The 24,569-nt window shown below is 51.8% G+C and overlaps 1 protein-coding gene across 1 annotated transcript; it reads right to left on the bottom strand.

Annotated features, from left to right (window-relative positions):
* Window positions 1-1,804: 1,804 nt before the first annotated feature.
* Window positions 1,805-22,170, bottom strand: ENPP7 (ectonucleotide pyrophosphatase/phosphodiesterase 7). Its single transcript, XM_073311389.1, has 9 exons — window positions 22,146-22,170; window positions 15,163-15,300; window positions 13,430-13,571; window positions 10,965-10,984; window positions 9,603-9,800; window positions 7,448-7,593; window positions 4,536-5,156; window positions 4,032-4,248; window positions 1,805-1,926 (listed from the first exon to the last, which is right to left on the bottom strand). The coding sequence occupies exons 1-9, from the start codon at window positions 22,168-22,170 to the stop codon at window positions 1,805-1,807; spliced, it is 1,629 nt and encodes a 542-aa protein (XP_073167490.1).
* Window positions 22,171-24,569: the final 2,399 nt, after the last annotated feature.

Raw genomic sequence — 24,569 nt, 5'->3', positions numbered from 1 at the left:
TCCGCTCGGCCTTGCCTGTGACCTACTAGCAAGCCCCAGCTGATGGTGATATGGCAGTGATAACTAGCCATCCCAGCTGCCGGGAATCGGCAGGGCCCTTAAACAGAGCTGGGAGTGCAGCCTAGAAGGAAGGACTGCAGAGAAGGTAGGTTTCTCCTGCAGGGTCAGACTCCGGAGAGGGCTACTAAGGCTATTTCAGGGGCTGCTGAGAAGGGTGGAAGAATTATTATTTGGAGGTTTAGCTTGTGCTGTCAGTTGCCCCTGTTATTCCCCAGACAGGGACTGAACTTCACGTGACAGGGCCACAGGGCTGAGCCCAGGAAGGCCAGGTGAGAGGCAGATGGCCTATGGGAGGTGCCAGAGACAAGGGCCTCTTGTGGCATTGCACTCCGACGTAAGGGGTGCTCTGGATGATGAGTACACTACCTGACAAATGCGTTCTGGGGCCTTTTTATGTGTTGTCGGGCTTTTGAGCCTTTCAGGGTCACAGTTACACTCCTCCACAAGCATCCATGGGCTTTCGGTGTTCAGCACTTCCGTTTAGCGGCCACACTGCTTCATGTTCCTTCACTGTCCCGCATCCGCGTGGGGCCTGATGCGTGTCCCCCCGAAGGCCTGAGGCAGGGAGCTGGAGAGACGTGGCCAGAGCCAGACAGCAGGTCCCTGTCGTGATGCCCGTTCAATAAATAATAAAGTCCCGGAGCTAGGAAAGGGGTGGCTCTCTCTGGGTTGCAACTGTAGCTTGGGCAGATAGTTCTGTCGCTCGGGGCGGTGTCAGAGAGGGCTGCTCTGGAACCCTGTGTGGGACTATTTTTTAAATCCCACTCCCAGCGCGACCTGCAATACCCACCCCACCCACTCCTACATTGTTTCTTGCATTTTTATCCTGCTCCCAGCTGTAAAAACCTTAGAGCCCGCAAGAGAGACAGATTTTTCCCATGCTACTCAAAAAAAACAAAACCGGTGGGTTATACAAATGGAATTCAGACGTAATTTTACCACTAAAAGAATAAAACAAATCTTGCTTAAACCATTGAGTGTTTTACCACAAATTACTTCAGTCTGAGGTTTTTTTGCCCAGCCAGTCCCACGCACAATAAAGTACATTTTACCCAGCCCCCTATTATTGCACGATCCCAGTCCCGCTGCAGGTCTCTGACTTGCTCGACATCCTGCAGTGAAACCGGGATTGGCTGTCTTCTCAAGATGTTCTTCCCCAGCTCTATGCACAGGGATTTTCTTCCAGGGCCATGGGGGACTCACTGTAACTGCCAAAAGATGAAAATACAACAGCACTTTTACTTATTGCATGCCATGCAGAGACTGTGGCATGCAGCTCTGGAGTTGGGAATATCTGGGCTCAAAGAGTGTGAGATAGAAAATCTCCCTTCTGTTAACGTGACCTACAACACACACATTTCCTCCCAGCCCCACTCACACACACCCTGGCTCTGGTCAGGTCTGGCAAGGGAGTCTATCTGGAGGCAGGTTCAGCCCTAGCTCCTAAAGAGTGAATGAGCCGGGCAAGGCTCTCGGGATGGTGCAACACTGAGCAGGGCAGTAAACAACCGTGGCAGAAAGTAACAACCTACAGGGCGACTCCACCGAGTGCAGCAACCGGCGATGGCATAGCCAGAGCTTTGTGGAGGGAGGAGAGGACTGGGGAGTTGTCCCTGTTAGAACCAGCTGGTCTATGGCAAAAGGGAGAGAAAGAGCAGGGCGCCCAGGGGGCTGGCCAGCCAGCTGTTCCACCACTTTTCTTGGCATCGTTAGAACGAGCTACTCACCTCTGCATAGCAGGGCATTAGTATATCCCGAACCAGAGTCCCAGCACCATGGCAATTCCCACCACCAGCTGCAGCTTCTTGGGGCAAGTGGAGAGAGCACCAGATCCTAGAAACTGCTGAGCCACCTGATCAACATCCTCTACAACAAACAGGGCAAGATAAAGAATGAGCTCTCAAAAATGGATACTCTCATAAAAAAACAGCCTTCCACACAAACTTCCTCGTGGCTGGACTTTACTAAAACTAGACAAGCCATTTACAACGCACACTTTGCTTCTCTACAAAAGAAAAAGGACACTAAACTTTCTAAATTACTACATGCTACAAGGGGCCACAGCAATGGTTCCCTCAACCCACCCAGCAATATTGTTAACCTATCCAACTATACTCTCAGCTGGGTGGGTTCCCTCAACCCACCCAGCAATATTGTTAACCTATCCAACTATACTCTCAGCTGGGTGGGTTCCCTCAACCCACCCAGCAATATTGTTAACCTATCCAACTATACTCTCAGCTTTCAATTTTTTTGCTTAACATAGGGGTTAACAACAGAAATTTTGAGACAACTAGTGCAGTAACCTCTCCCTAGGTCTGCAGCGAGCCAGGTACAATAGCACTGAGGGGTCTGAACTGCCCAGCCCGCTCAGTGGGATCACTCTGTGCCTTGAGTATGGCAGGGTATTTAATTATGGAGGTCCATATGCTATCTCAAATAACATGATTAAATATCATAGGGTTTTGGGCACCTGTAGTACAATGTGGTACACACGTTTCTGTCCTGGTGGTTCACTTCCTGCACTAATTTGATTGTCAGAATGGTCCAGGCTATCTTTACAGAGTGATGTAGACGTGTATATGAGAAATTCTCTTCCCTCTCAGGTATATATTTGAACTACTAATCAGCAGCCCATGTGCTATCCAGTTGCTTGCAGCCCTCAGTACAGCCGTCCTTAGGTGCAGTTCAGAGGCTGCAGTGGTTAACTATGAAGCTAACTTAGTTGCACAATTAGAGGGTCTACATAAGCCTGGCAATGTTCACTATGGCTCTGTTACGCTTGTTATGTAGGTATCATTGAGCTCTTCATAGGTCCGATTTTAATGAGTGTTTCTAGTTGGGGAAAATTCCAGAGTGTTTCTGTACCCGTGCAGCTGTGCTGGGGAGATCGGCAGTGGAAATACGAGTTTCATAAAGTCTAAGGCCAGAAGGGATTCCTAGCTCATCTAGTCTGACCTCCTGTATATCACAGGCCATTACATTGCACCCTGTTACCCCAGAGTTGAGCTCAATAACTTGTATTTGGCTAAAGCATCTTCCAGAAGGCATCCAGTTTGGATCTGAAATCTCCAAGAGATGGAGAATCCACCACTTCCCTAGAGTAGACTCCACATGTGGGTGTGTTTAACCACTGTGTCATGTCTAACCCTGCTCAGAGCACCTCTGCCCAAAAAATGGTGAATGTCTTTAGTGTAATCAAGGCCTGTTCGCCTGGCACGCGCAGAGGAATGCATGTACAGCACTGCAAGATGCCAGGTTTTCAGCCTGCTGCCTGTTTACCCATCATTCACACAAATGGGGGGAGCGTGCTCAGTTCCCAGAGGAAGGAATTCTGGCAAGTCCTTCCTGCTAATGAAAGGAGTGCCCAGGGCAGATTTCTCAGAGAGACACTTCTTGCCTGCGGGAGGAGAGATGCGGGTGGGGAATGAGAGAAGGAATAAGAAATGGCAATGAAGGTGTTTTGCCACTAGGTGTCAATGTTCCAACAAGAATCCAACAGTAGCTGGTTTCTCCAGCCCACAAACCAGGAGGTGCCTTGGAAAGCAGCTGGATAATGTGCCTTTGGAATGGCTTAATCTTACACAGTGCCTGCCCCTAAGAAACAGGGATGCAAGTGAGTCCCCCCACAGAGACAGGGGCACCCTCTGGTTACCCTGGAGAGCACTGGAACACTGTAATAGTGGGGATGCTGAAAGCCAGCCCCCTTACACCTGTTCGCCCCTTACCCCTGAGCTGGGGCTGGAAGCAGGACTGTGTCTCTGGGAGGGGGGATCCGGACAGGGGTAAGGGGGCTGAGTCTGGGGCTGCAGCTGGGGGTGGGTGCGGGGCCAGCAGCCAGGACCCACATAAAACCAGGGGGTGCTGCAGCATCCCTGCACCTCTAGTCCCAGCGCCTATGAGCCCCAAGCTCCCCGAGCACCGTGCTGAATGCGAGAGGAGTTGGTCACCTGCCCCAGGATTGGACTAACCAGACAGCATGGGCTGCATGATGCTCAGGGACCCGTCATGTGGCTCAGGTGTGATCCCCAGCAGGTTGCAGAGGAGGGCATAGATATTCACGCTCTCAAACGGCTCCACCTCCAACCCCTTCTTGAAGGCTGGTCCCACAGCCCGGAAGATGGTTTTCATGTTCATATCTTCATTGTCAAAGCCATGCTCCCCCTTGTTAAATTGGACCTTGAGTCTCTGCAGGGAAGAGAAGTGTCAGTGAGGACCCAAACCTTCAAGCCCCTTAATTTTTACTCAGGGAGAGGGACAGGGGAGAAGACAGGGAGAGAAGACTCTGCTTTCTAACACAGTGGGCAAGTTAATTTCACTAGAAGCTGGATTGTACATCTGTGTTCCTCTTTCTGTTTTCAGGGAGGGGAGCAGATCTGGAGCCACAAACAGGAGATCGATGCAGCTGCACAATAAGGAAAGAGGGTGAGAAAGGCAAGTCCAAGTTTAGACAATAGAATGAGTCTGCAGCTTACCCCATGGATCACATATCCTGGGTCACTGTACATCATCAGGGGAGTGATCCTGGTGTTGTTTGCATAGTGGAATCTCTTGGGGAACTCTTCCTTTTTGTAGACATGGAGCTTCGGGTGGGCGTTTTTCAGGACCTGGTACACCTGGTCTAGTTTACCTTCTTTTGGCACCAGTAGCCCATTTGGTCCGTAATCCAAGAGTTCAAACCGGATGTCCTGGAAGGAGAAGTTCTGCACTGTGCGGAGGTAAATTTCATTCTTCTTTATGACCGTGTCCATCCCGTGGTCAGATGTGATGATCAGATTGAGTGTCGACTCCAAGCCTTTATCCTTGATGCATTTCCTTAGGTAGCCGACAGCTCGATCCACCTGCCTGACCATGTTTTTCCTCTCTTGGGATTCAGGGCCATACTTGTGTCCCGTGGAGTCTGGCTCCCCAAAGTAGAGAGTGACTAAGTCTAGATTGTCTTCTACGAACCAGTTCATGACAGTGTCAATGTTCTGCATCCACTCAGTTTCATTGCTGTAATTGTGGAAAAGGGACTCCACTTTCTTCACATTCACCTGCTCACCTTGGTAGGTTGCTCTCCCCCCAGGGAAGAAGAGGGAGCCCGTCTTTAAGCCCTGTTAGCCAGAATGACATTTCAGGCCAGAAACTACCCCCAGTTACTCACTTCAGTCTGTCCAACCACCCGTGTATCCCTTCCTTCCCCCCAACCACCCACCTCCCCTTATGCCTCTCCCTGTGTCTCTAGTAAGGTTTTCCTTATTTGCCCTTTAGAAGAGTGATTAGTCTGAAACACTCCCATCCCAACATTCCTCTGCTCTGAGCTTTTCCCCACGGATGTTAGTAATACTATGCTGAAACTTGATAATTAGTGGTGTATTTGTGTACCCCCTGGGTTCTCTGGCCCCTCTCCAGTAAAGCACTTCAGCACGTGCATAACCACTGAGCCACATGGCTGGAGCTGGACAAGGTATACATGGTCGTACATGTCGGGGCGGAGTGGGGGATGGACTAGATGACTCCTTGTGGTCCCTTCTAGCCCGGTATGATTGTAGGAGTCTAAAAGGGCTCTTCTGAAGTAGAATATTTGAGCCCTGCCTTAGGTCTTGATCCAAAGTCCACTGAAGTCAGTGGGAATTTTTCCATGGATACAAGATCACATCCTAATGCTGCCACCCAAAAGTGGCTGGACAGGGCTCTGAGGAAATGAGGCCTGGCCTTTAAACACTATATTGCAGGCTTAAGGTATAGTTTCCAATTTTCATAATCCAGCTGCAGCTTCTTATATAAGATGTGGATAACCTGGAGAGCTGCATTAATGGGACAGAAATTTACCTCTTAAAGTGATTGACTTTTCTGCTATTTGTAACAGAAAGATCACAATTGTTGCAGCCACTTTGTTGGGGCGGGACGTGTGTGGTCTAACTGGCCTGGCAATGGCAGTGAGAGGTGCTAACGTGGCTGTGGCTGTGATGGGTCACAGATTGCTCTTTGCCTGCCACACACAATTGCAGCCAGGAAATGTCAAGTCATGTCTTGGGTTTTTATGTTGTTTGGATATTTTTAAAATCACACTAAATTGTGAGTTTACCAGTTATGCAATAACTAGAGGGGGCCCTGAGGGTGAAATGCTGTGGGCCACCACAATGTCTATGCACCAATTCCAGACGACTTAAGTCCCACTTGAGCCCTCAAACGGGATTTAAGTGGCCTTCTAGGGACTCAAGCGGGACTGAAATGGTGCATGGGCCTTGTGGTTTTAAGTGGTGCATAGACTTTTTGTGCTGTCTCTCTGCCAATGGTGAATTTCACCCAAGCCGTATGAGCATGCTTCACTTAAGCTGCAAAGGCACCCGGTGATGTTAGTAAAGTTTGGAAAAGCTTTGTTTAGGTGAGTTACTTGGATAATTCAGATGTCCCCCTTGTTGTCTAATTAGATGGATTTCCCTCTGCTTTCAACATTCTGGCATTTTTAACTCACATTTACTGTAGGATATTTGCAATGTGTTTAAAAAATACAACATCCATTGCTAAGTGGGGCTAAAAGCTTGGTGAGTAACATCAAGGATTCTGCCTTCCCTTCCTGAAATGTGACTGAACTAGACCCTGTGAAATCCCAAGTGAAAAACTGAGGTTCTCTCTTTGGATGTTGTTGCTGGGCATAGCACCAAGAATAACCATCTTCTGAAAACGGGGCAGCAGAGGGTTCACTGGAGTGAATGAAAGTGTTACAGTCCAGTGGAATATTATACACGTTGTGGCAATGCAAGCAGCACAAAACTGGAATAATGATTTCACTCATCTGGACTGGTGATGAAACTCAAACTTCTCGGGCCACATTTCCAAAGGGCTGCTGAACTGTGCTGGCAAGATGGCAGATATACCTGCCTGTATCCCTCAGACCTGTGCGTGTGTGCGTGCAAATTGGGTGGAACTGGACAGTTAGGCACATTTTGCCCTGGTGGTAAGCGCACAGATTTCTGAGCGTGCAAGCAGGCATGTTGGCACACATGCTGGGTGCATTTCTGGAGGCCTTTTCAAAAGGTGGCCACTAACATTCAGGAGCTGTGAAGTTCTCAAAGGTTCTAAGTAACTGTTTGGAGTCTCCCACTCCCTTGTGGGTCAGTAACAGTGTGAGTGTGTGTGTGGATGGTCTGATGGATGGTGCACAGGACTCTGAGTCTGGAGTCCTGGGTTCTAGTCCCGGCTCTGTCCCTAATTCACTGTGTGCCCCTGTTCCCAGTCTGTAGCCTGGGGATACTGCTTCCCTCCCTGTGCAGGGGGCTGTCTGAGGAGTGCCTCTGAGCCTCGTGCAGGGAAGGTGCAAGGGGAGGACAAAGTGCTGCTGGTTATTCTCAGGAATGCCAGGGAGGAGCGTGAGCCTGAGAAGGAGGCTGCAGCCACCGACCTGTCTCTGTGCTGTGATCCAGATGGGCAGGCTGCCGTTGTCCCACCACTTGGAGACCCCCTGTGTACTGTAAAAGGGTAACTTCTGGCCGGTGCTGGTGTTGTACCACATGTTGTGAATCACGCCGTGATTCTCTGTGTACCTCCCTGCCAGGAGAGAGACAGAGAGAGGTAGGGGTGGAGGCAGGTTCAGGGTAATTGCACCTGTATTCGCCTCCACCAGGGACACCCACTTAAAGGTTTCCATCTCCCAGTTGCCACCTCTCTTGGGTGGAGACCTGAATCTCTTTCCCTGCTGATCGGGATTTTTAAGGCCGTGCAATCTCCTGCCTCACCCTGCAACTCCCAGCAAGCCAGACTGCCTAGCGGCCAGCGCCTTCACTTTGCTGCCTCTCCAAAGGCGATGAAGTGTCTTACCAGCAGCTGCGAGTTACCCACGGTTCTAAGCAAGCACATTTATCCCCAAGGCGAAAGCATTACAGGGAACACATTAAACCCAAAGAAAGAACCTACGTGCATGCTAAAAAGCTTACCAGAGGTCACCTCAAGTCCAACCCTGGCTCTGGTAGGTGTCAGTCCTTCAAAACCCACAGCTGGCTTTTCCCCCTGGTCACAAATTTATCTCTGTTTCAGACTCAGAACCATAACCGCCACCTGGGCAGTTCATCCATTTCTTGATACAACTCAGTGCTTTGATCTCTGGGAACAGGTAATTAGCTGACACAGCCCTCTCCTCAGGGCGGAGCGCCAAAAGGCAGGGTTTTGCACAACCAGCGGTGGGGAATTTGTAGCGATCTCCCCCTAGGTCTTCCCCCCCTTCTGACTTACCTGTATTGTCCCCAAAGTCCTGTCTGATCCCGCCCATTTTTAATAGAGTCTTTGGAACTGCCATGCCTCCCGTCACATCTCTCCACCCTGAGCGGTTACATATAATCCCAGTCCGCAATTATACTTACATGTTGCTTTTAATGTAATGGACCCCCAAAGATACTGATACTTAGCTCAATAAGGGTTTTCAGGAATATTGCAGGAAATTGCCACATCTGGCACAGGTGGGAGGCCGGTTCATGTAGGAGGCTACAGATGAGCAACTGGTCAATGCCAGGCTGATACCCCACCCCCTTCTGTCTCGCTCTCTCTGTCCTCCCACCCCTAAGCCTAGCAATTCACCAACCTGAAAGCAAACCTCACCAGGAGCAGAGGGTAGGCAGAGATATGCAGAGGGAGCTTCTCACAGGGAATGCCTCCCAGACCCCTCTGCCCTGCCCCAGACGCAGAAGGACTAGCCCAGGGCCCAGGGCCCTCCCCACCCACTACAGAGCAAACAGTAGCAGTGGGTGGAGCCTTCGGAGCCTCCTGCACCACCACTCTCGACCCCGCAGCTTGTTTGGCATTTGCTGTACTGCTGTTGGGTTTAATCCCCTTCACCTACCTCCTGCCACTGCTCCTCTTGGCTGCCCTGCATCCCCCTTCCCTCTCTCGTTACCACTCTGCTCTCCTGCTGTGATAATCCCTTCCTCTCCCTGACCTCAGCTCTGAGCGCACCCCCCACAAAAACTACAACTACATTTTTGCAATAAAAATAAAGCAAACCTATGGGAGATGGGAAAAACAAGCCCCATGCCTCCAGCATTCAGGTCCCTTTGCTTGCTCCCTTCCTTTTCCTTCAGCGGCTTGGCCTTGGACTGGAAGGCCTTGACGGCACGGGTCAGGTCTCCCGCTGTGTTTTGTACAGTCGCCATCCCCATGGGGCCTTTGGGGGTTTCTGCAATCAGATGCCACCCAGCGCACTGACATGGCCACAGAACTGGCGCGGCTGGGACACCAGGGCCACTGCAGTGGGAGCTGAGCAGCTACCTTGCCTTTAAGTGCAGTAAAATCCATCTTCCGTGTCCGCCCAAGAGGCCAGCAAAGAAACGTTGGGTGAGTGCAGTTAGGCCATTTGCTGAAGGCTGAACAAATAGGCAGGAGCAGCCTTGGGGATGCTGTGAAGTGGGGGCAGAGGTCACAGCAGGGGTGCCATTGGTGCAAGTTGGATGTGTCCTCAGTGCATGAGAAGGACAAAACAAAGGAATCCTTCTGTGCTGGGGGTTTTGATCATGCCCCTCCCCTAGCTGGCTCCCCATCTCTGCCTAAGGGGATTTAAAGGAGCTTACCAGTCACCAGGGTGAAGTGGCATGGGCTGGTCAAGGTGATGAAGGCAGGAGTCATGTAACGTGCCTTCACCCCATCTCTTGCCATGGCATCCAGATTGGGTGTCTCCACATCCTGGTCGTAGTTCCAGCGAAAGCCATCGAAGGAGACCAGCAGGAGTTTGTTGCGGTTTCCTCTGTCCTGCAGAGGGGCACAGGCTCCTAGCGAGAGGACAGCAAGCACCAGCCCCAAGGAAGTAAACATCTTCCTGCCCCTGCGTGGAGAGACTAAAACAAATTGCACGGAACCAGTGCTAATAAGGAGAAGCAGGGTGCTAAGTTCATAGCCCTATCTTATCCTGCAATTGTTGGGCTGCGTTCCTGGTGTCAGATGTCACCAGCGTGGTGCTCTGCTCTCTTCAACGTTGATAACAGTTGGCTGCGTGTGCGTGTTCTCTCTGCATGCTGCCCTGGCTCTGCGCAGATGGGGGACACAGCAGACCCCCAGAGAACCCCCAATGACCACAGACTCTGGTAGGGCACGAAGGCACCCGGCTAGGTTTATTGTCAAACGAAGCACAGTAATAGTTTCTGTTTTGGTGCCATCCTAGCACATGCGCATCCTCTTAGTTCTTGATACCCTTTGGAGATGTGTACAGGTGCAATTAGCAGCCGCCTTCTTGCCAACATGTGTGAGCAGGGCCTGCCTCTGGCTCACAGCTTAACTTTTGCTAAGCCCCTCCCCCATTTCAAGTCTCTTTCTTTCAGATCTTCGCTCAGGTGTTGAGCTGTGGAGGAGTGAAGCACCCCAGATGAGGTCATTCCTGGCCTTATAGAGTGTTCACATATAGCGGGAACCCTTTGTTACAGGTCCCAGAAAAATACAGGTACCCAAAATGGAGTCCAGAGTCCTAGCCCCATGCCCTTGGAGAGTCATAGCAGCCATTACTGACAGGCAGGCCGAAAGGTCCACAGGAAGCCTAAGCTACTTCACAGCCCATTGTCTTTGTTGATGAGCCATTAGCACTGTCTGGCTTCTGAACAGCCGGCTGGGGGTGTTTTCCAGAGTAAGCCCATCTGAAATACAGATCCACAGTCAATTTTAATGATACATGCATACAAATAGGATAATCATATTCAGCAAATCATAACTTTTCCAATGACACCTCACATGACTCATCTTATACAAAATGCATCATAATTATGCCATATTCATATCCTAATACTATTACTAGGATGAATATGGGGTGTAGTGTCACGCTGGGGTCTGAGACAGACAGGTCCTGAGCGAAGGAGTCAGACTTAGTGCATTGCAGTCCCTGTTGCTCTGGGGGTACCAAGTTCCTGCATGGCCAGGGGCCCTGGCTGTGAGTGTCTGCACTATACCTGGGGACAGTAAAGTGTGGCTGGAAGGGGTTCACCAGGCTGGAGCTGAGATAAACCAACAGGGAAGAGGAAGCTGTTCAGACCTGGACAGTCTGCCACCCCATGAGCTCTCCCACACTTGACCCAGAGGCCGGGGTGCCACATGGCTTTTAAAGGCATTTTTTCTCTCTTTTTGTGGGCTGTCCATCCACCCTCACCACACGGGGTGATCAGTGACTCAGAAACACCAGAAGAGGCAGAGTTTGTATTCCGACAGACTCCTTAATACTTCCCCTTGGAGCGATACACTGGTGAAGAGAAGGTCTTTCAGCCCAGGGACCCTGCAGTGCCATGGGCCCTTTACGTGGGCTCTAAATATCACACCCAGGATGAACTTAATTGTACCCATGTCCCGCTTTTAAAGACAAACTTTCCCTCTTCTCCAGTGTCTTGGTTCTGAAGAGCCCAGCTCTTGGCCCCTCGTCCCAGCTCCCCATGTGCACAGTTCAATAGCTTCCTATCCCATTTGCAGAGAGGGACCACGTCATCCTGTCTTGAAATACCCGTGCCTTGGAGCAGGAAACACACACTGAGCCCTGCTCTAATATGATGAGGAATCATCTCCCAGGGCACATGTCTCATGGGACCCTTAAAACTAGACTGCACATAGGAATGGCCAATGTGCTGCGGGCAGCAATCCCGCTTCCACCCTGAGGAGAGGAGTGGGGCTGGATGGCCTCAGGGGTCTTTTCCATCTCTTATTCCTATGATCTTCAAACTCCCCTGGTCCCCCCACTTCATTTCAGGATCTAGTTCAACACTGTCCCCTTGTTTTTGAACCATCCATGGCCTTGCCCAGCCGCTTCTCCTCTCTGCTTCCTCTGTTCATCTAGCACTGGCTGCTTCTCCGTCTCTCCACACAGTCCTCACTGCAGGTGCAAGAGCTTTCTCTGCAGCAGGTTCTGGCATCTGGGGCAACCTGCTGCTAACCAGCCACCTAACTTTACATCCCAGTTGAGAGTGTCGTTCTCTCTCCTGCACCTCCTTCAGCTTTCTCTCCCTCCACTATTTGTTTCACTTGCAAAACATCCTGGAGACATGCAGTGTGTCTGAAACACACTGCTCGATGTCACATGGGATTGCACGACCTGGTTCAGGAAAGGCCTGCTGGCTGTCCATGCACCAAACCCAGCAGAGCTGCAGCATGCCTGAGAATGGACCCTGGGAGAGACTGATGTGGACAGATTTGCTTTGCACCAAAGTGGGACATCCTGACCTGAGAATTAAACTATGACAGAGCCCTGGGAGCCTGTGCTGCTCCCCACTGTTGGGGGAAATGATGGAACCATGGTGGTGTGAGCATCGCTTCTGTTTCTCACTGCCCCACTGGCAACACCACAGCATGGCTTCCATTGTCTTTATCATCATCATGGGAATGTATCAAACAGCACAGTCTCTGAGCCTCCTCCCCGTTCCACCGCTGATAGCCATCAAGAGGATGATCCATCTGGTATCTGCTAATCCCTGACTGCAACCTTCAGCACTACTGAGCTTTATGATATCAAACCTCCACTTGGTCAATTGCATTGCATTTTATTACTGCTTTGGAGGATTATTGTTGTTGCTGACTCACTTTGCAGCAAACCAGGGATTAATGTTTTAACGGGATTACATAAAGTGGGTTTAACATCATGCAGTGTCCCTGGGGAGTTATCGACCTTTGTGTGTTTACCCCATCCCTCCTCATTCACTGGGTTCAGGTTCCTCCTGATTGCTTCACTTCTGGGCTGCTGAGTCTGGCTTTTCAGTTGCAGGCTAAAAGCAATTTGTCATGGCTCTCTGATTCCATGGTAGATTCTGGGTCCTGGGTTCTTCCCTTTGGTTTTCTCCCCTGTTGGTGAGTTATCCGCTCTCAGGGGGTTGTCTCTTTTCCATACCAGCGAGGTTCAGATCTATGGCTCCTAGCCCCCTTGCTGACACCAAGTATCCTATGAGATCATGTGTGGTAGGTATTGTATAAGTAATGTACCAGCATGAAACATGACTCAAACCCAGGGGCTTCCATTAATCCATGAGTTTATGATGCCTCCCTCCCTTCCCCTTACGTTTCCTCAGTTGCCGCCTGTACTGATGGAGTGATGCCTCTGAGACCTTCACAGCCATGATCTGTCCTTTCTAGCCCACAGTGATCTCATTCTCTTGTTTTGCAGACACCATCTAGTCTGCAGCTGCCTGGTCTCTCTTCACACCCTAATATGGATACATCCCTTGTATCCCAAAAGAACTCCGTGTCAGGACAAGAGGTGACCATATGCTATCTACCGCAGGGTTTGATATGGCCACCCATCACCCTACTATCGGAGCACCTCACTACTTAACATATGGAAGCAAAACCAACTGGCTCTGAACATATACATGCGGCGGGGGGTTGCTGGCCCCTCACTGACACTTAGCGGGGTTTCTTTAGGTTGGCCATCTCCCAGTACCAAAAGAAAGAGGAAGAGCACACAGAAATCAGGATCTTGAGATGGACAGGTCCCAGGGCCAATGGGGAGAGGCCATCGCTCCAGGTCAGCCCGATTGACAGGGCAGGCAAGTGGATGAGGGAGCCAGGAGCCTGGGGCAGAGCTAAGGGGAGAGCAGCATCCAGAGTCAGAGGGGCTGCAGAAGCAGTCCACAAGGCAGAGCTGGGCTAGAACCAAAGCAGCCGCACTGAGCCAGAGGAGTTGGAGCTGGAGCCAGAGCAGCACAGACCAGCTGCACCAACAGGGAGCCAGGGCTGAGCTGCAGGGGAGCTGCGGGCCCAGAGCTGGGGTAGCAGATGCCAGCCATGCCACACATAGTACTGGAGCTGCGAGTGACTGGGAGAGCGAGGAAGCTCTGGGCAGAGGGCCCGGCATAGGGAGATGGCGCCAGACAAGAGGGCCTGGAAGATGGCACTCGGAGCAGGGGGAACGTGACCCTGATGGGGCGCCGATGCTGGGGAGAAGGGTCCTGCCACCAACAGCCTGAGGGCGTGTGGCCACCGCCAGAGCAGGGGTCTGGTTTTGGAAGACAAATAAAGGGTTTGCTTTTTGTTAAGAAAGTTTATTGCTGTCACTGTGGCACACCTTTTACAGTGTGTGCTTTGAATAACAAAGACAAACACAACGGAAAGCACAAAGGGCAAGGTGTGTCCAAACAGCTTCTCATCTCTGTACATCAGTCAGCAATGGAAATGCCCAGTTCCGACTCCATTCCACTGCCATGGCATCCAAAATACCCTGCCCCCCAGTTCCTGGCATGGTGTGACCGTACCTCATTGACTGGCAGTGGGGCTCTACACCATTCATAGCTCTCCCTCTGCTGTGGGTCCCTGCAAGCCCATAATGTGGGAACATGCAGCATCCCTGAGTTCTGTTGCCTGGTGCATCCTGCTCCGGCTGTGATTGGTGCACGTTCCGATATGAACCCACGGACGGGTTCAGCAGGCCATTACTGTCATGTAGGTCAATGCACAAGCAAACGGCTCACCTCTGGTTTCACAAAGCTTGTGAAGAGCGCAGCAAGCCACAATAATGCAGACACCATTGATGTTGTAAACAGCACCCCTGGGATTTCAGTCTGCCAAATGCACATTCACTCACCATTCTGCTGAGAGTGCAATTAAACCTTTTGCCAGGTCCTTTGCCATCAGGATAGGTTTTCATAAGTGAGGAGCCTTCCAGAATAACAGTGGGGATTGTAACTGCAGTATGACAATGTCATTTGGTCTGAGTATTTTCCTAGCCTTTCCATGACTGTAGCCTCCCCACCAGTGGAAAACCCTGGCATAGTGTACTTAGCCAGTACAGCCCACGTTGGCATCCATAACTCAGCCTCTGTGGTCCACAAGGGCCTGCATAACCTTGGGGTAAACCACATGCCTGATTGCCTCAGAAACCACCCCCACCATTTCATCCACAGGTGGCTTTCCAACACCAAATGAATTGGCAATGGAGCTGTAACAGGCTGGGGTAGCCAGCATCCAGACCATTACAGCAGCTCGCTTCTGGACTAGCGTGGCTACCGTCTGTGTGTATTGTGGCACTGCAGGGGCATGGAAAGCTGCGTACAGAGCTTCAGGCATGCAGAAGTTGTAGACCCACTCTTGGTCAGCCCAGCTCTGCATGATACTGTGATCCCAGCGGCCTGTGCTTGTGGCCCTGCTTCAGAAATGCCTGGCTATACTGAGACTCACGCGTAGCATCAGTCTGTGTGAAACTTCCATGTCTGTATCGTCCTCGTGTTCTGGCATTCGCTCCACCAGGTGCCGTGGGTGGGTCAGAAAACATGGCTGAAATGTCCACCGGCATCTCATGGAAGTTCTGCCCATTTCCTGAAAGAGGAGCAAAGCCCAAGCAGAGACGTTCTTCAAAGGTGACTCCTTCCTGCTGCTGGCTCCAGTTGCTGGGCGCATGCCGACCAAAATGATGGCTTGGCAAGAAATGTTGGCGGCTGCGAAAACTTCCTGTGTTGCGGGGGGTGGACAGTCACTTTCCCCACACTGTACCTGGACCAAAGGCCCAGAGAAGCCCCATTTCAGGACGGTGTCGGGTAGTCTGGAATACGGTTAGTTGGACATGGTCTGCACACTGCAGCGTGGACACTGGAGCACCAGGATGGGGCCTGGGCTCAAAAATTCTTAACTTAGGGTCACTGATGAGTGCAGATGCTTTCAAACCCAGGGTGCACAGACTCAAGCCCCGCAAATCCTGGGCTTGCGCTGTGCTGTAGACGTGCCCTCGGACAGTTTGTAAGTCGTTTTAATGACGCTTTCCTGTTCCTGGGCTTCCACCCTCAGCCATCAGAGATTTCACGCTGTTCTTGCCTATGAGCAAGCAGGAGCCTGGGTGGTACTAACAGCTTACTGGGACTCACATGCTACAGGGCAATATCGCTTATCAGCCTGAGAAAGAAGCCAAAATATTTGCAGCGCTATTGCGTGACTGAGCCAATGGGCAGCTGACAGCTGTCACCTGGGGGAATTCTAATCCCTTATCTTGGGGATTACAGCATCAGGGAAGGAGTGACCTGGGACCTCGGCCTTGGTGGGCTAGGGAGCATGTGATAATGGTGTTTTTCAAAAGCTTATTCAGAGATTCAATATCTGGGGAGCTTCAGGGGCAGATAAGGAATGCTACCTTTGGCCCACTCTAAATGGGGAAAGTCTGATTGATAAGGCTGAGGGGCAGAATTAACTCCAATTTATCTTGGCTAATCTTAAAGCCTGCAGGCCCAGATTGTGGGTGTATTAGGTTTATGGAGACCTCGGGGCCCATCCTCCCCCCACTCTGACCTTGAACACTCCAGTCCCACTGTGGATAGCAGGTTCTGCTCCCTGCTAGCACCATCCTGGCTGTCAGCTGCCTGAAAGGGGCGGGGGAGGGAGCATCTGTGCATCAACTCCCTTCCCCGTCCCAGCCATGGCCAATATTTAGTTCTAAAGTAATCAGAGAAGGAGTCAGTGTGGACGGAAGCGAAGACCTCTGGGAGTGATCATATGCCTCGGAAACATCGGGCATCAGCTGCAGGACAGCAGAATAGATGGGCCATTGAAGTAATCCAGTACAGTGGGAAGACAGCATCATTGAAGGGGGGCTGGGCACCAGGTGACCTGGGTCCTCGTCCAAATGCTTTCACTGACTTGCTGAGTGACCCTGGACAAATCGCTTCCCAACCTGTGCCTTTGTTTTCCCTCCCCGCTTTGTCTATTGTGATGGCAAGCCCTTCAGGGCGAGGCCTGTCTCTGGACCTGCATTTGTACACCACTCAGAACTACGGGACCTGGGTGAGCTACTACTGTCAAATGAATCATAACAATAATGATGGGCAAGCCAGGGGCCTCTCAGAACCCCCCTTGTCCGAAAGGTGCCTTTGCACTCGCTCTCAGGCCAAGCCCCTGTTTCCAGGCACTTAGAGATAGTTCAGGTTTCAGAGTAACAGCCGGGTTAGTCTGTATTCGCAAAAAGAACAGGAGGACTTGTGGCACCTTAGAGACTAACACATTTATTTGAGCGTAAGCCGATGAAGTGAGCTGTAGCTCACGAAAGCTTATGCTCAAATAAATTGGTTAGTCTCAGAGATAGTTCAGTAACTCTTGGGGCAGGAATGTGCTTGACTTGTTCTCAGCCCATAGGTTACCTTTTGGTTTTTATGTCCACCTGTGCGATAGCCAGGAGTTAAACCCCGGGGTTGCTTCTGAGCAAGTAGAGCCGAGCACTGTGCTGGGCATGGTCAGGCTGCTGTCTTCCCTCACAAGGTACCAGCATTTCCAAGGGGCAGAGAAACCCCTGCTGGACTAAGCTCAGCACTTACCCCGGGCTTGCTGAGGAATGGGGGTGTCAGAGGAAGCCCATTTATTCCAATGTGCTCTCAGTCAGATACAGTTTGGGGGCATGTTTCTTTTAGTGAAAAAGGACATTAAATGTAGACAAATATAGAGATGCAACGTGATGGTGCTATTTTAAGTACTTGAAAGATGGGAAACTCGAAATTGTGTCTCGCGGGCCCTTATTTCCCAGTCTTTGCTCTGACTGACGGCCCATGAAATACATGTGCTGAACGGCCCTCTCATTCCTCCCACTGTGGAACCCCGATAGACTTGCCCCATTTGTTCCAATGTGGGGTTAGTGGCTGCTGTGAAACCTCCATGCTTTGTTAGAGGACAGAAACAGGCTGCGTGTGCCCTGCCCCATAGTTTTCATGGCCCTAATGCTGCTTTAATACTTAGCCCTGCCACAAGTGCAGGCGACGGGACTAGAGGACCTCTCGAGGTCCCTTCCAGCCCTACGATTCTATGATTAATGTATCTCATTCTTTGCCTTTAGGAAGATAAAACTGAATGCAGCTGAGAAGTAGTTGGGCCAAGAGCAATGACTAATAGCAAATGGTTTTGCCTGACAAGGGGACAATAAACACAAAGGTGCCTCATCTGTCCCTAGGTGAGTTCAGGATGGCTCCCTGTGGTCCTGTGTCTCCAGGGCCTAGTACCCCTCCATGAAAGGACTCTAGCAATGGGGCTTCCACTGCTTCTCTTGGGAGAGGGTTCCACAGTTGGACAAATCTCAGCATTAGGGATTATTTACCTATTTGCCATGTCTCCCTCAGGCTACCCTAAGAAATCTCCTCCCCTCCCTTGGCTTCACCATGGAGTAATAACACCGAGGCAGAATAACCATACCATGCCACCCTGGGCTTTGCAGAACCCTCCAAGCCAGACATGCTGGCACCAGACACTCTCACGAGGGTGGTTCTAAAGGGAACTAACTGGTTGTTCCCTTCCAGTTCCCCCCACTTTATCATCCAGAATCCCTCGATTCCATGGAGTGTGTCCTAACAGACAAAGAGGTGGAGCTGCCCAGCTCAGCAGAGAGCAGGGGAGAGGTGTCAGGGAATTGGGGGAAGAGAAGGTGACTGGGAGAGGGAAAAGGAGAATGAAATGAAGGAGGGAGGCAGAGTGAGCAGGACCAAAGGAAACAGAGAGGGAGAGATGTCCCGCTCTGCTCCCAAATGCATTTGCCTGAATCCCATCTCTTTCATCAACCAGCTACAGCTTGGACGTGGCGGGCAAACATCCGCAGTGCTCCTCTCGGCTCCTGCCACGTCATTAAGCCCCAGAGTACCACCGGTTTGGATAAGTTTGTGAATATGAGTGAAATTTAAATATCTCCAGCCCTGGAACACACAGACTCAAGCCCTAAACCTGCTTTATCTAGCTAAGACAGCTAAGAACCCTCCCCTGCCCAGCAGCACCTCCCACTGGGCTGCTTTGGGTTGGTGCTGGCATGGCCAGTGCTGAGTGCTGGGATTCCTCCTCCTGGTAGAGGGTGGGGAGTTGGGCACAGCTGATAGGAGCTGGGCAGAGCTACTGTGAATTGGGTGGGGCTGGTGGAAGCTGGGCGGAGCCAGTGGGAGCTGGTCAAATGGGCTGTCTGGAAGTTGCCCTTTGACATCAAACTTGTGCATGAAGATTGTACAGAATTTAAGTTTTGAAACTCAAATAACAAGGCCGAACAGACTCTCCTGCCCCAGGAGCCCAGGGGCTTGTGGTCTGGCAGAATGCAGGGAGGACAGGAAGCTGAAGGATGAGAGCAGCAAATCCTGCCACTTGTTGCTTGTCTGGGAGGCAGAGGTGAACTTGAACCCACAGTGTGTGCTGAGGCTGGCTGGAGGAATCTCTTATTAGAAGAGGCTGTTCTCAGGTGAAACACACGCCCCATTCTGTTCACAGCCACTGCTGCCCAGGGACCTTTATTACTGCTCTGTGGATGTTCAAGCTGCTTGTCTTCCCAGGGGAGGCCAAGGAATTGGGATGCAATTAAAGTAACTGCAGATGATGACCTCAAAGTCTACAGCAGAGCAGAGACAGTGCATGTAATGAAAAAGCAGGAGCAGCCCCAGACCCGGCCTGTACCCTGAGACTTGACGGGGGAGAGAGCAAGCCAAGCAGCCTTGGGGAGGTTTGGAGAGGAAGGAAAATCCCTGAAGAGGCAGGGCTTGGAGGCCTTTCTGCACAGGAGTTCCCGTCTGAAATACACAGGGACCAAGAGCTCCACTAAGCCCAGCAGAAATGCCATGAGAGGAACAGGAAGCATTTCAGAGAGCCTTTGTTCAGCTTCTTCCCAGTCAGCCACGGGAGCCACGGACTCGACTGCTAGCACCTGCAGGACAGAGTGCAGGCACGGATGCTGCCTCTCAGTGGCTGAAGCTCATCCTGGAAGGCAGGGGGTTGTGTCTTACCCCCCACAAAATGTGCCTTGGGCATTTGCAGAGCTGCAGCCGCTTTGAGAGTCCCAGGGTGAGCAAAGTTGCTTTCATTGCAAGCACTGAGCCTGTTTGCCAGCTCCTGCTCCTCGTCCCATCTAGAGACCAGGCCAAGGAGTGGGGAACCCTGACATGGGCAAGAAAATGGGCACTTGTGAAAGGTTTGGACTGGGCAGGTTTGCCCCACAAACCCACCCAAAGTGAGGCACAAACGGGCTAAGGACAGAGAGTGCACAAAAACAAACCTAGGGGCCTGATTCGCCATTGACTTGCAATCTTGCAGCGTCGTTGACACCTGTGCAAAGCGGGCGTGCCCCAGGGCCACACCCCTCTCACTTTGCACTGGGGTGAATGATCAGATGAGGTGCAGAGCAAGGGAGAATTGAGCCCAACAGGACGCTGTCGCTGTGCCCCAGCCTGCCCACCAGATGACACTGTTCAGCTACAGATCAGGCAGGCAGCCACCTTTCCTCCGGAGAGCACTCTGACTCCACGGTGGCTAGTGGGGGGCACACCAGTCTGAGCATGGTTCGCCCTTCGGGGGGGTGCCTGTTCCATGGCCCTGCTGAAGCCCAGCCTAGGCTGGAGTCATCCAGAGACAGTGAAGCAAAAGGACTTGCTCTGGGGAGATCCCAGGCCCTTGGGGTGCTGCAGGTGCAGAAGTGTTGGCAAAGGCGACATGACAAGTCCAACAGGAGGATGCAGCAGCCACCTTGGCTGTGTGGACATCCTGGCTACTCCAGCCCCAGCCTCTGCCAGCAGGAGGTGCTGTATGGAGTCAGGCAGGAGCACCCAGCTCCTCCAGCCCCAGATTTCGCCAGCAGCCTGTGCTACAGGACTGGTATTTTAGCCGGGTTCGCTAGTGACAAATCCCTGGGCTCAATGGAGAGCCCTGAGTTTTCAGGACCTTTCCTTTTCACAGGGCCTTTTTTCTTCCCCATGTGGCTGCTTGAGAAATCATCCATGAGGTGGTTGATTTCCAATCTGCAGCCTCCTCTGCCTCCCCGGGGCATTAACATTGGCTGGCTCTGACCTGGGAAAGACTTGGAGGGCAGGCATGTAATCTATGTGTGGAAGTAGCGGGGTGCATGTGTGAGGCCTGGGTGGAGCGGCTGGGCTGTTCTGCTAGTGAGACCTGCTGGTCTGACTTAACCCAGGGCCAGCACGGGAACAGGAAAGAGGACGGAAGTTGTAACACACTGGGAACAACTCCCCAGGGCAACACGGCGTGGGCTGGAGGCAAGTCAATGTCTCTGGTGAGCAGTGTACGGGGGGATGCACCTGAGCCCCAGTGTGTGTTGGGGGAGGGCATGGCCATTTCGGGAGGTGGGAGACCATCCCCACCCAAAGGGGCGGTCCGTTGCTGCACATTCTGCTACAGCCAAGAGGACTTGGTGGTGGATGCAGCTCCTGGCACGGCTTCATGAGCATGGCTGCCCGTAGGAGCAGGGTAACTGGGTCAGAAAAAGTCCCTCTCTCCCCTCATCTGGCCCTTTCCTTCTACCCTTCTGACACCTGTACCTGCCTCCCTTCTCCTCCTCTTTGCTCCCCTCCCCTGCCTCTTTCCCCTCCCACCCCAGCATCGTCCCTCTCCCCTCTAGCTCACATTCTGAGGTGCTCTCCCCCCTTCGCCCCCTGACCCACGCGCTCCCCTCCCTATCTCAGAGCTCTGCTGTCTGCCGTCCACTCTGGAAGGACAATCAAACCCCAGCAAAGCATCCAGTGTCCCCTGCGTGCTAAGGATGGATGCTCAGCTCACTGAGCCCGGGCCCATGTCTCCCCCACATTTGCACAACATAGGGAGGATTGCACGGCTTCACCCTCATAGGTCCTGAGCTCCTCTCCATTCGGATGGTGCCTCACTCACTGCCTGCCCCTCCCAGGGCTCCACAGCTCTGCAGGAGCCAGGCTGCAGATCCCCGGTCCGGTCTGGGCACCCCAGCCCTTCCTACAGCTCCGCTTCTGGGTTTGTTCTGGAGCATCTTGTCTGACTGGAAATGAGGTTCTCTGTGTAAAACTTCCTCTGAATGTTGCCTGCAGACTCTGCAGAGTCCCTGGGGAGTCGCCCCTGCTCACTGAAGCTTTCCTGGATTGGGTGCAAATGGGGCACTTTTCCTTGCCCTGGAGGAATGGGGGGCTGAAGCCAAATGGGGGGAGGAGGTGGGTGAGTATGTCAGCAAGTTTCATCCTTTCCAGACAAAACCAACCAGATCAAGCCCCTCCAAGGCCCGTGCAAAGGCAGCTCTGCAGTGTCACTGGGGGGTTTGTCAGCCCAATACGTGTTGTGACTCCCCACCACCCCAAACAGCCACTGCACAGTACACTGTTCATGAGGCCAGCAGCTTCCCTTTCCCCTCTTGCACATGAACCCTTTCACGCTTGACACCATGCACGCCACCTTCCATGTGCCTCACTCACCTCCCTTCAACTCCCCGGCATGCATCATTCAAAAGCCATAACATTATTGGGCATAAAATATTTACTGAACTGCGCTTTTTGCAAATATTCCCCTCCAGTCTTTTCCCTTCTGTTGGGAGCAGACACTGCTCTGCCTGTGATCTCAAATGGCTTCTCTTAAATAATACAACGGGGAACATACGAACACCCAGTAGCCATTCCCCTTCTCCTGACATACTCATAAATATAATGGTGTCACCAACCCATTACAGCCACACTAGAGCCACTGCGGCGTGAGTGGCCATTAACACTAGTCCAGGCTGATAGTCAGCCACCTGGCAATTCTGAAAGGGACAGGAAGGACCCCTAGACATGCCTGAATGGCTCCATTGTTTAAGGCGATCAGAAATGGGACTGTTGTATAAACACATGAGGGCGTGCTAGAAATAACAAGCGAGTTTATCTTTCTAGTTATTAATTTTTTTCCTTCCTAAAGAGGCAGCAACAGCCTAGTGGAGGGAGTGCAGGGCTGGGAGCTCCAGTCCTGACTGCATGGGGCTCGGGCCCAGCTGCTCAGGTGAAAATTCTCCTAGGTGGCATGTAGCTTTAGGTGCCTCACATGTTGTTTGGGAGCCCAACTGGAGACACCGAGGGCCATACGCTCAGGGATGCTGAGCAAGCACAGCTCCAGCTGGCGTCAACGGATGGGCATGTGCTCAACCCCTCCTGAAAACAGGCCCAAGGTGTGTCTCTGGGCACCCAAACGGCATCGAAAATTAGAGGTCAGTTTTGAAAAACGTGGGCCCTAACCTGTGTGCGTGCGCTTGTGCATTATGCACCATTCTTCCCAGTGCTGACTTGCAGGCGTGTTTCTTCCCATACAGGCTGTGCGTGTCTGTTTCTGACTTCGTGGTTCATCTCACTGGGGCTGTGCATGCGGCCAGTATCCGCCCTGCACATTTCCCTTTGAAGCGATACTGTTCCCCACGTGGATTGTCTTGGGCTGAGAGCTCTTCTCTCCCGATTCAGATGTGGTGTTTGTCTGCACACTCTCTTGACCCCTCCTTTCCCAGCACTCTTTTCATGACTGTCTGCCCTCCCATGCAGTATTTCCCCCCCAGCCCCCTCATGACCTTTGGAGAAACAGAGAAATGCCGACAAAACTTTGTCAAGAGCACTGGGATGTAAGTGTGGAGCACACAGGCTTTCAATCTCTCCTCTCTCTTTGCAGGGGCTGCTCTGTCCATGGTGCTGAAGTGGCTGGAGGTAACCCCATCCCTGCCAGCCTCACAGCCCTGCCGCAGACATGCCAAACCTGTGGAAAAAATACAGACATTGGGCTTGGTTTTGGCTTTATTGGCTTGTGAGTTGCTTGTTGGCTAGTTTTTGTCTTGTCGCTTGTTGCTTGGTGTAGCTTGTTGCTTCTTTTTTTGATCAGCTCCCGGCAAGCAGGGGCAAGGGGGGGCAAGCACAGGCAAGGGAGGGCAAGCAGGGGTAAGGGGAGAGAGAGTCAGGCATGCACAGCAGGCCCACCACAGTCCCAGATTGCACACCAGGGGGGAATCTAGTCCCACAGAGTGTTGGGGTTCTTAGGGACTGGCTTGTTTGGGCCTTGTTTTGAAATGGGATTAGCTTGATTTTTGGCTTATTGTGAAAGTTGGGGTGCTTATTTACTGTGTGAAAGTTGGCAACCATGCCCTGTGGTCCCCCCAAAATCATACCCCTCTCTAAATGACTACAGACTTGATGAACCTAAAAGAGAACCTGTGCAGTGCAGACTGCAGGGCCCCAGTGATGCATCCACGACCTTTAGAATGCAGACAAGCTCCGTCCCCTTTTGCGATTTCTCCTCGGTGAGTCAGACCCTTCGATAAAGTCTAAATGTGTTTGAATGGCATGTGCTGTCACTCACTATCGATTTGTCCATCTCTATCAATGTGTGCCCAGAGTCATAATCCATGATAATCCCCACTGTGGAAGGGGGAGGCAGGCCAGTGGAGGGCAGAGGGAGCAGCCTTTCCATAGGCCACAGGGGGACATTCATGTTTGGAAAGGATTGCTCCTCTCTGCAGTTCTGTCCAAACTTTCTGCAGGACGCCTGGACTTTTCTCCCTTCCTGGAGTCTCTGGAAGGGAGTCAGATCTGCTCAGAGAGCGAGAGAGCGAGAGAGCTGCAAACTGCACCAAAAAGAAATGCAAATAGAAAACCTCTGCAGTTAAAAATGATGCCATGTTCCCCTACTAATCCTGATGTGATCTCAGGAGCCAGGGTCATCTTCCTTGTAGGAGGATGTGATCTGAAATGGAAACCACGAATGGGCAACAGCAGCTGGAGTCACTCCTGCCTTGATGGGACTTGGCCCACAGGACTGTAAATCTAATATATTAAGTATCTACAGAAATATCCCCTTGGTAACAAACAATGTCACTCTGAGACAGGGTTGTC

Source organism: Lepidochelys kempii, chromosome 14 (genome assembly GCF_965140265.1).
Source record: "Lepidochelys kempii isolate rLepKem1 chromosome 14, rLepKem1.hap2, whole genome shotgun sequence".
NCBI lineage: Eukaryota > Metazoa > Chordata > Testudines > Cheloniidae > Lepidochelys > Lepidochelys kempii.
Note: the sequence above shows the minus strand (reverse complement) of the source record. Positions and strands in the feature narration are given on the sequence as shown.

Coding starts and splice junctions, on each gene's coding strand:
- ENPP7 (XM_073311389.1), bottom strand. CDS start 22,170: ATGCATGCCGGGGAGTTGAAGGGAG. Junction 9,801..10,964: donor CCACACTTTACTGTCCCCAG/GTATAGTGCAGA, acceptor TCCTCTCGCTAG/GAGCCTGTGCCCCTCTGCAG. Junction 7,594..9,602: donor CCACTTCACCCTGGTGACTG/GTAAGCTCCTTT, acceptor CTCTCCTGGCAG/GGAGGTACACAGAGAATCAC.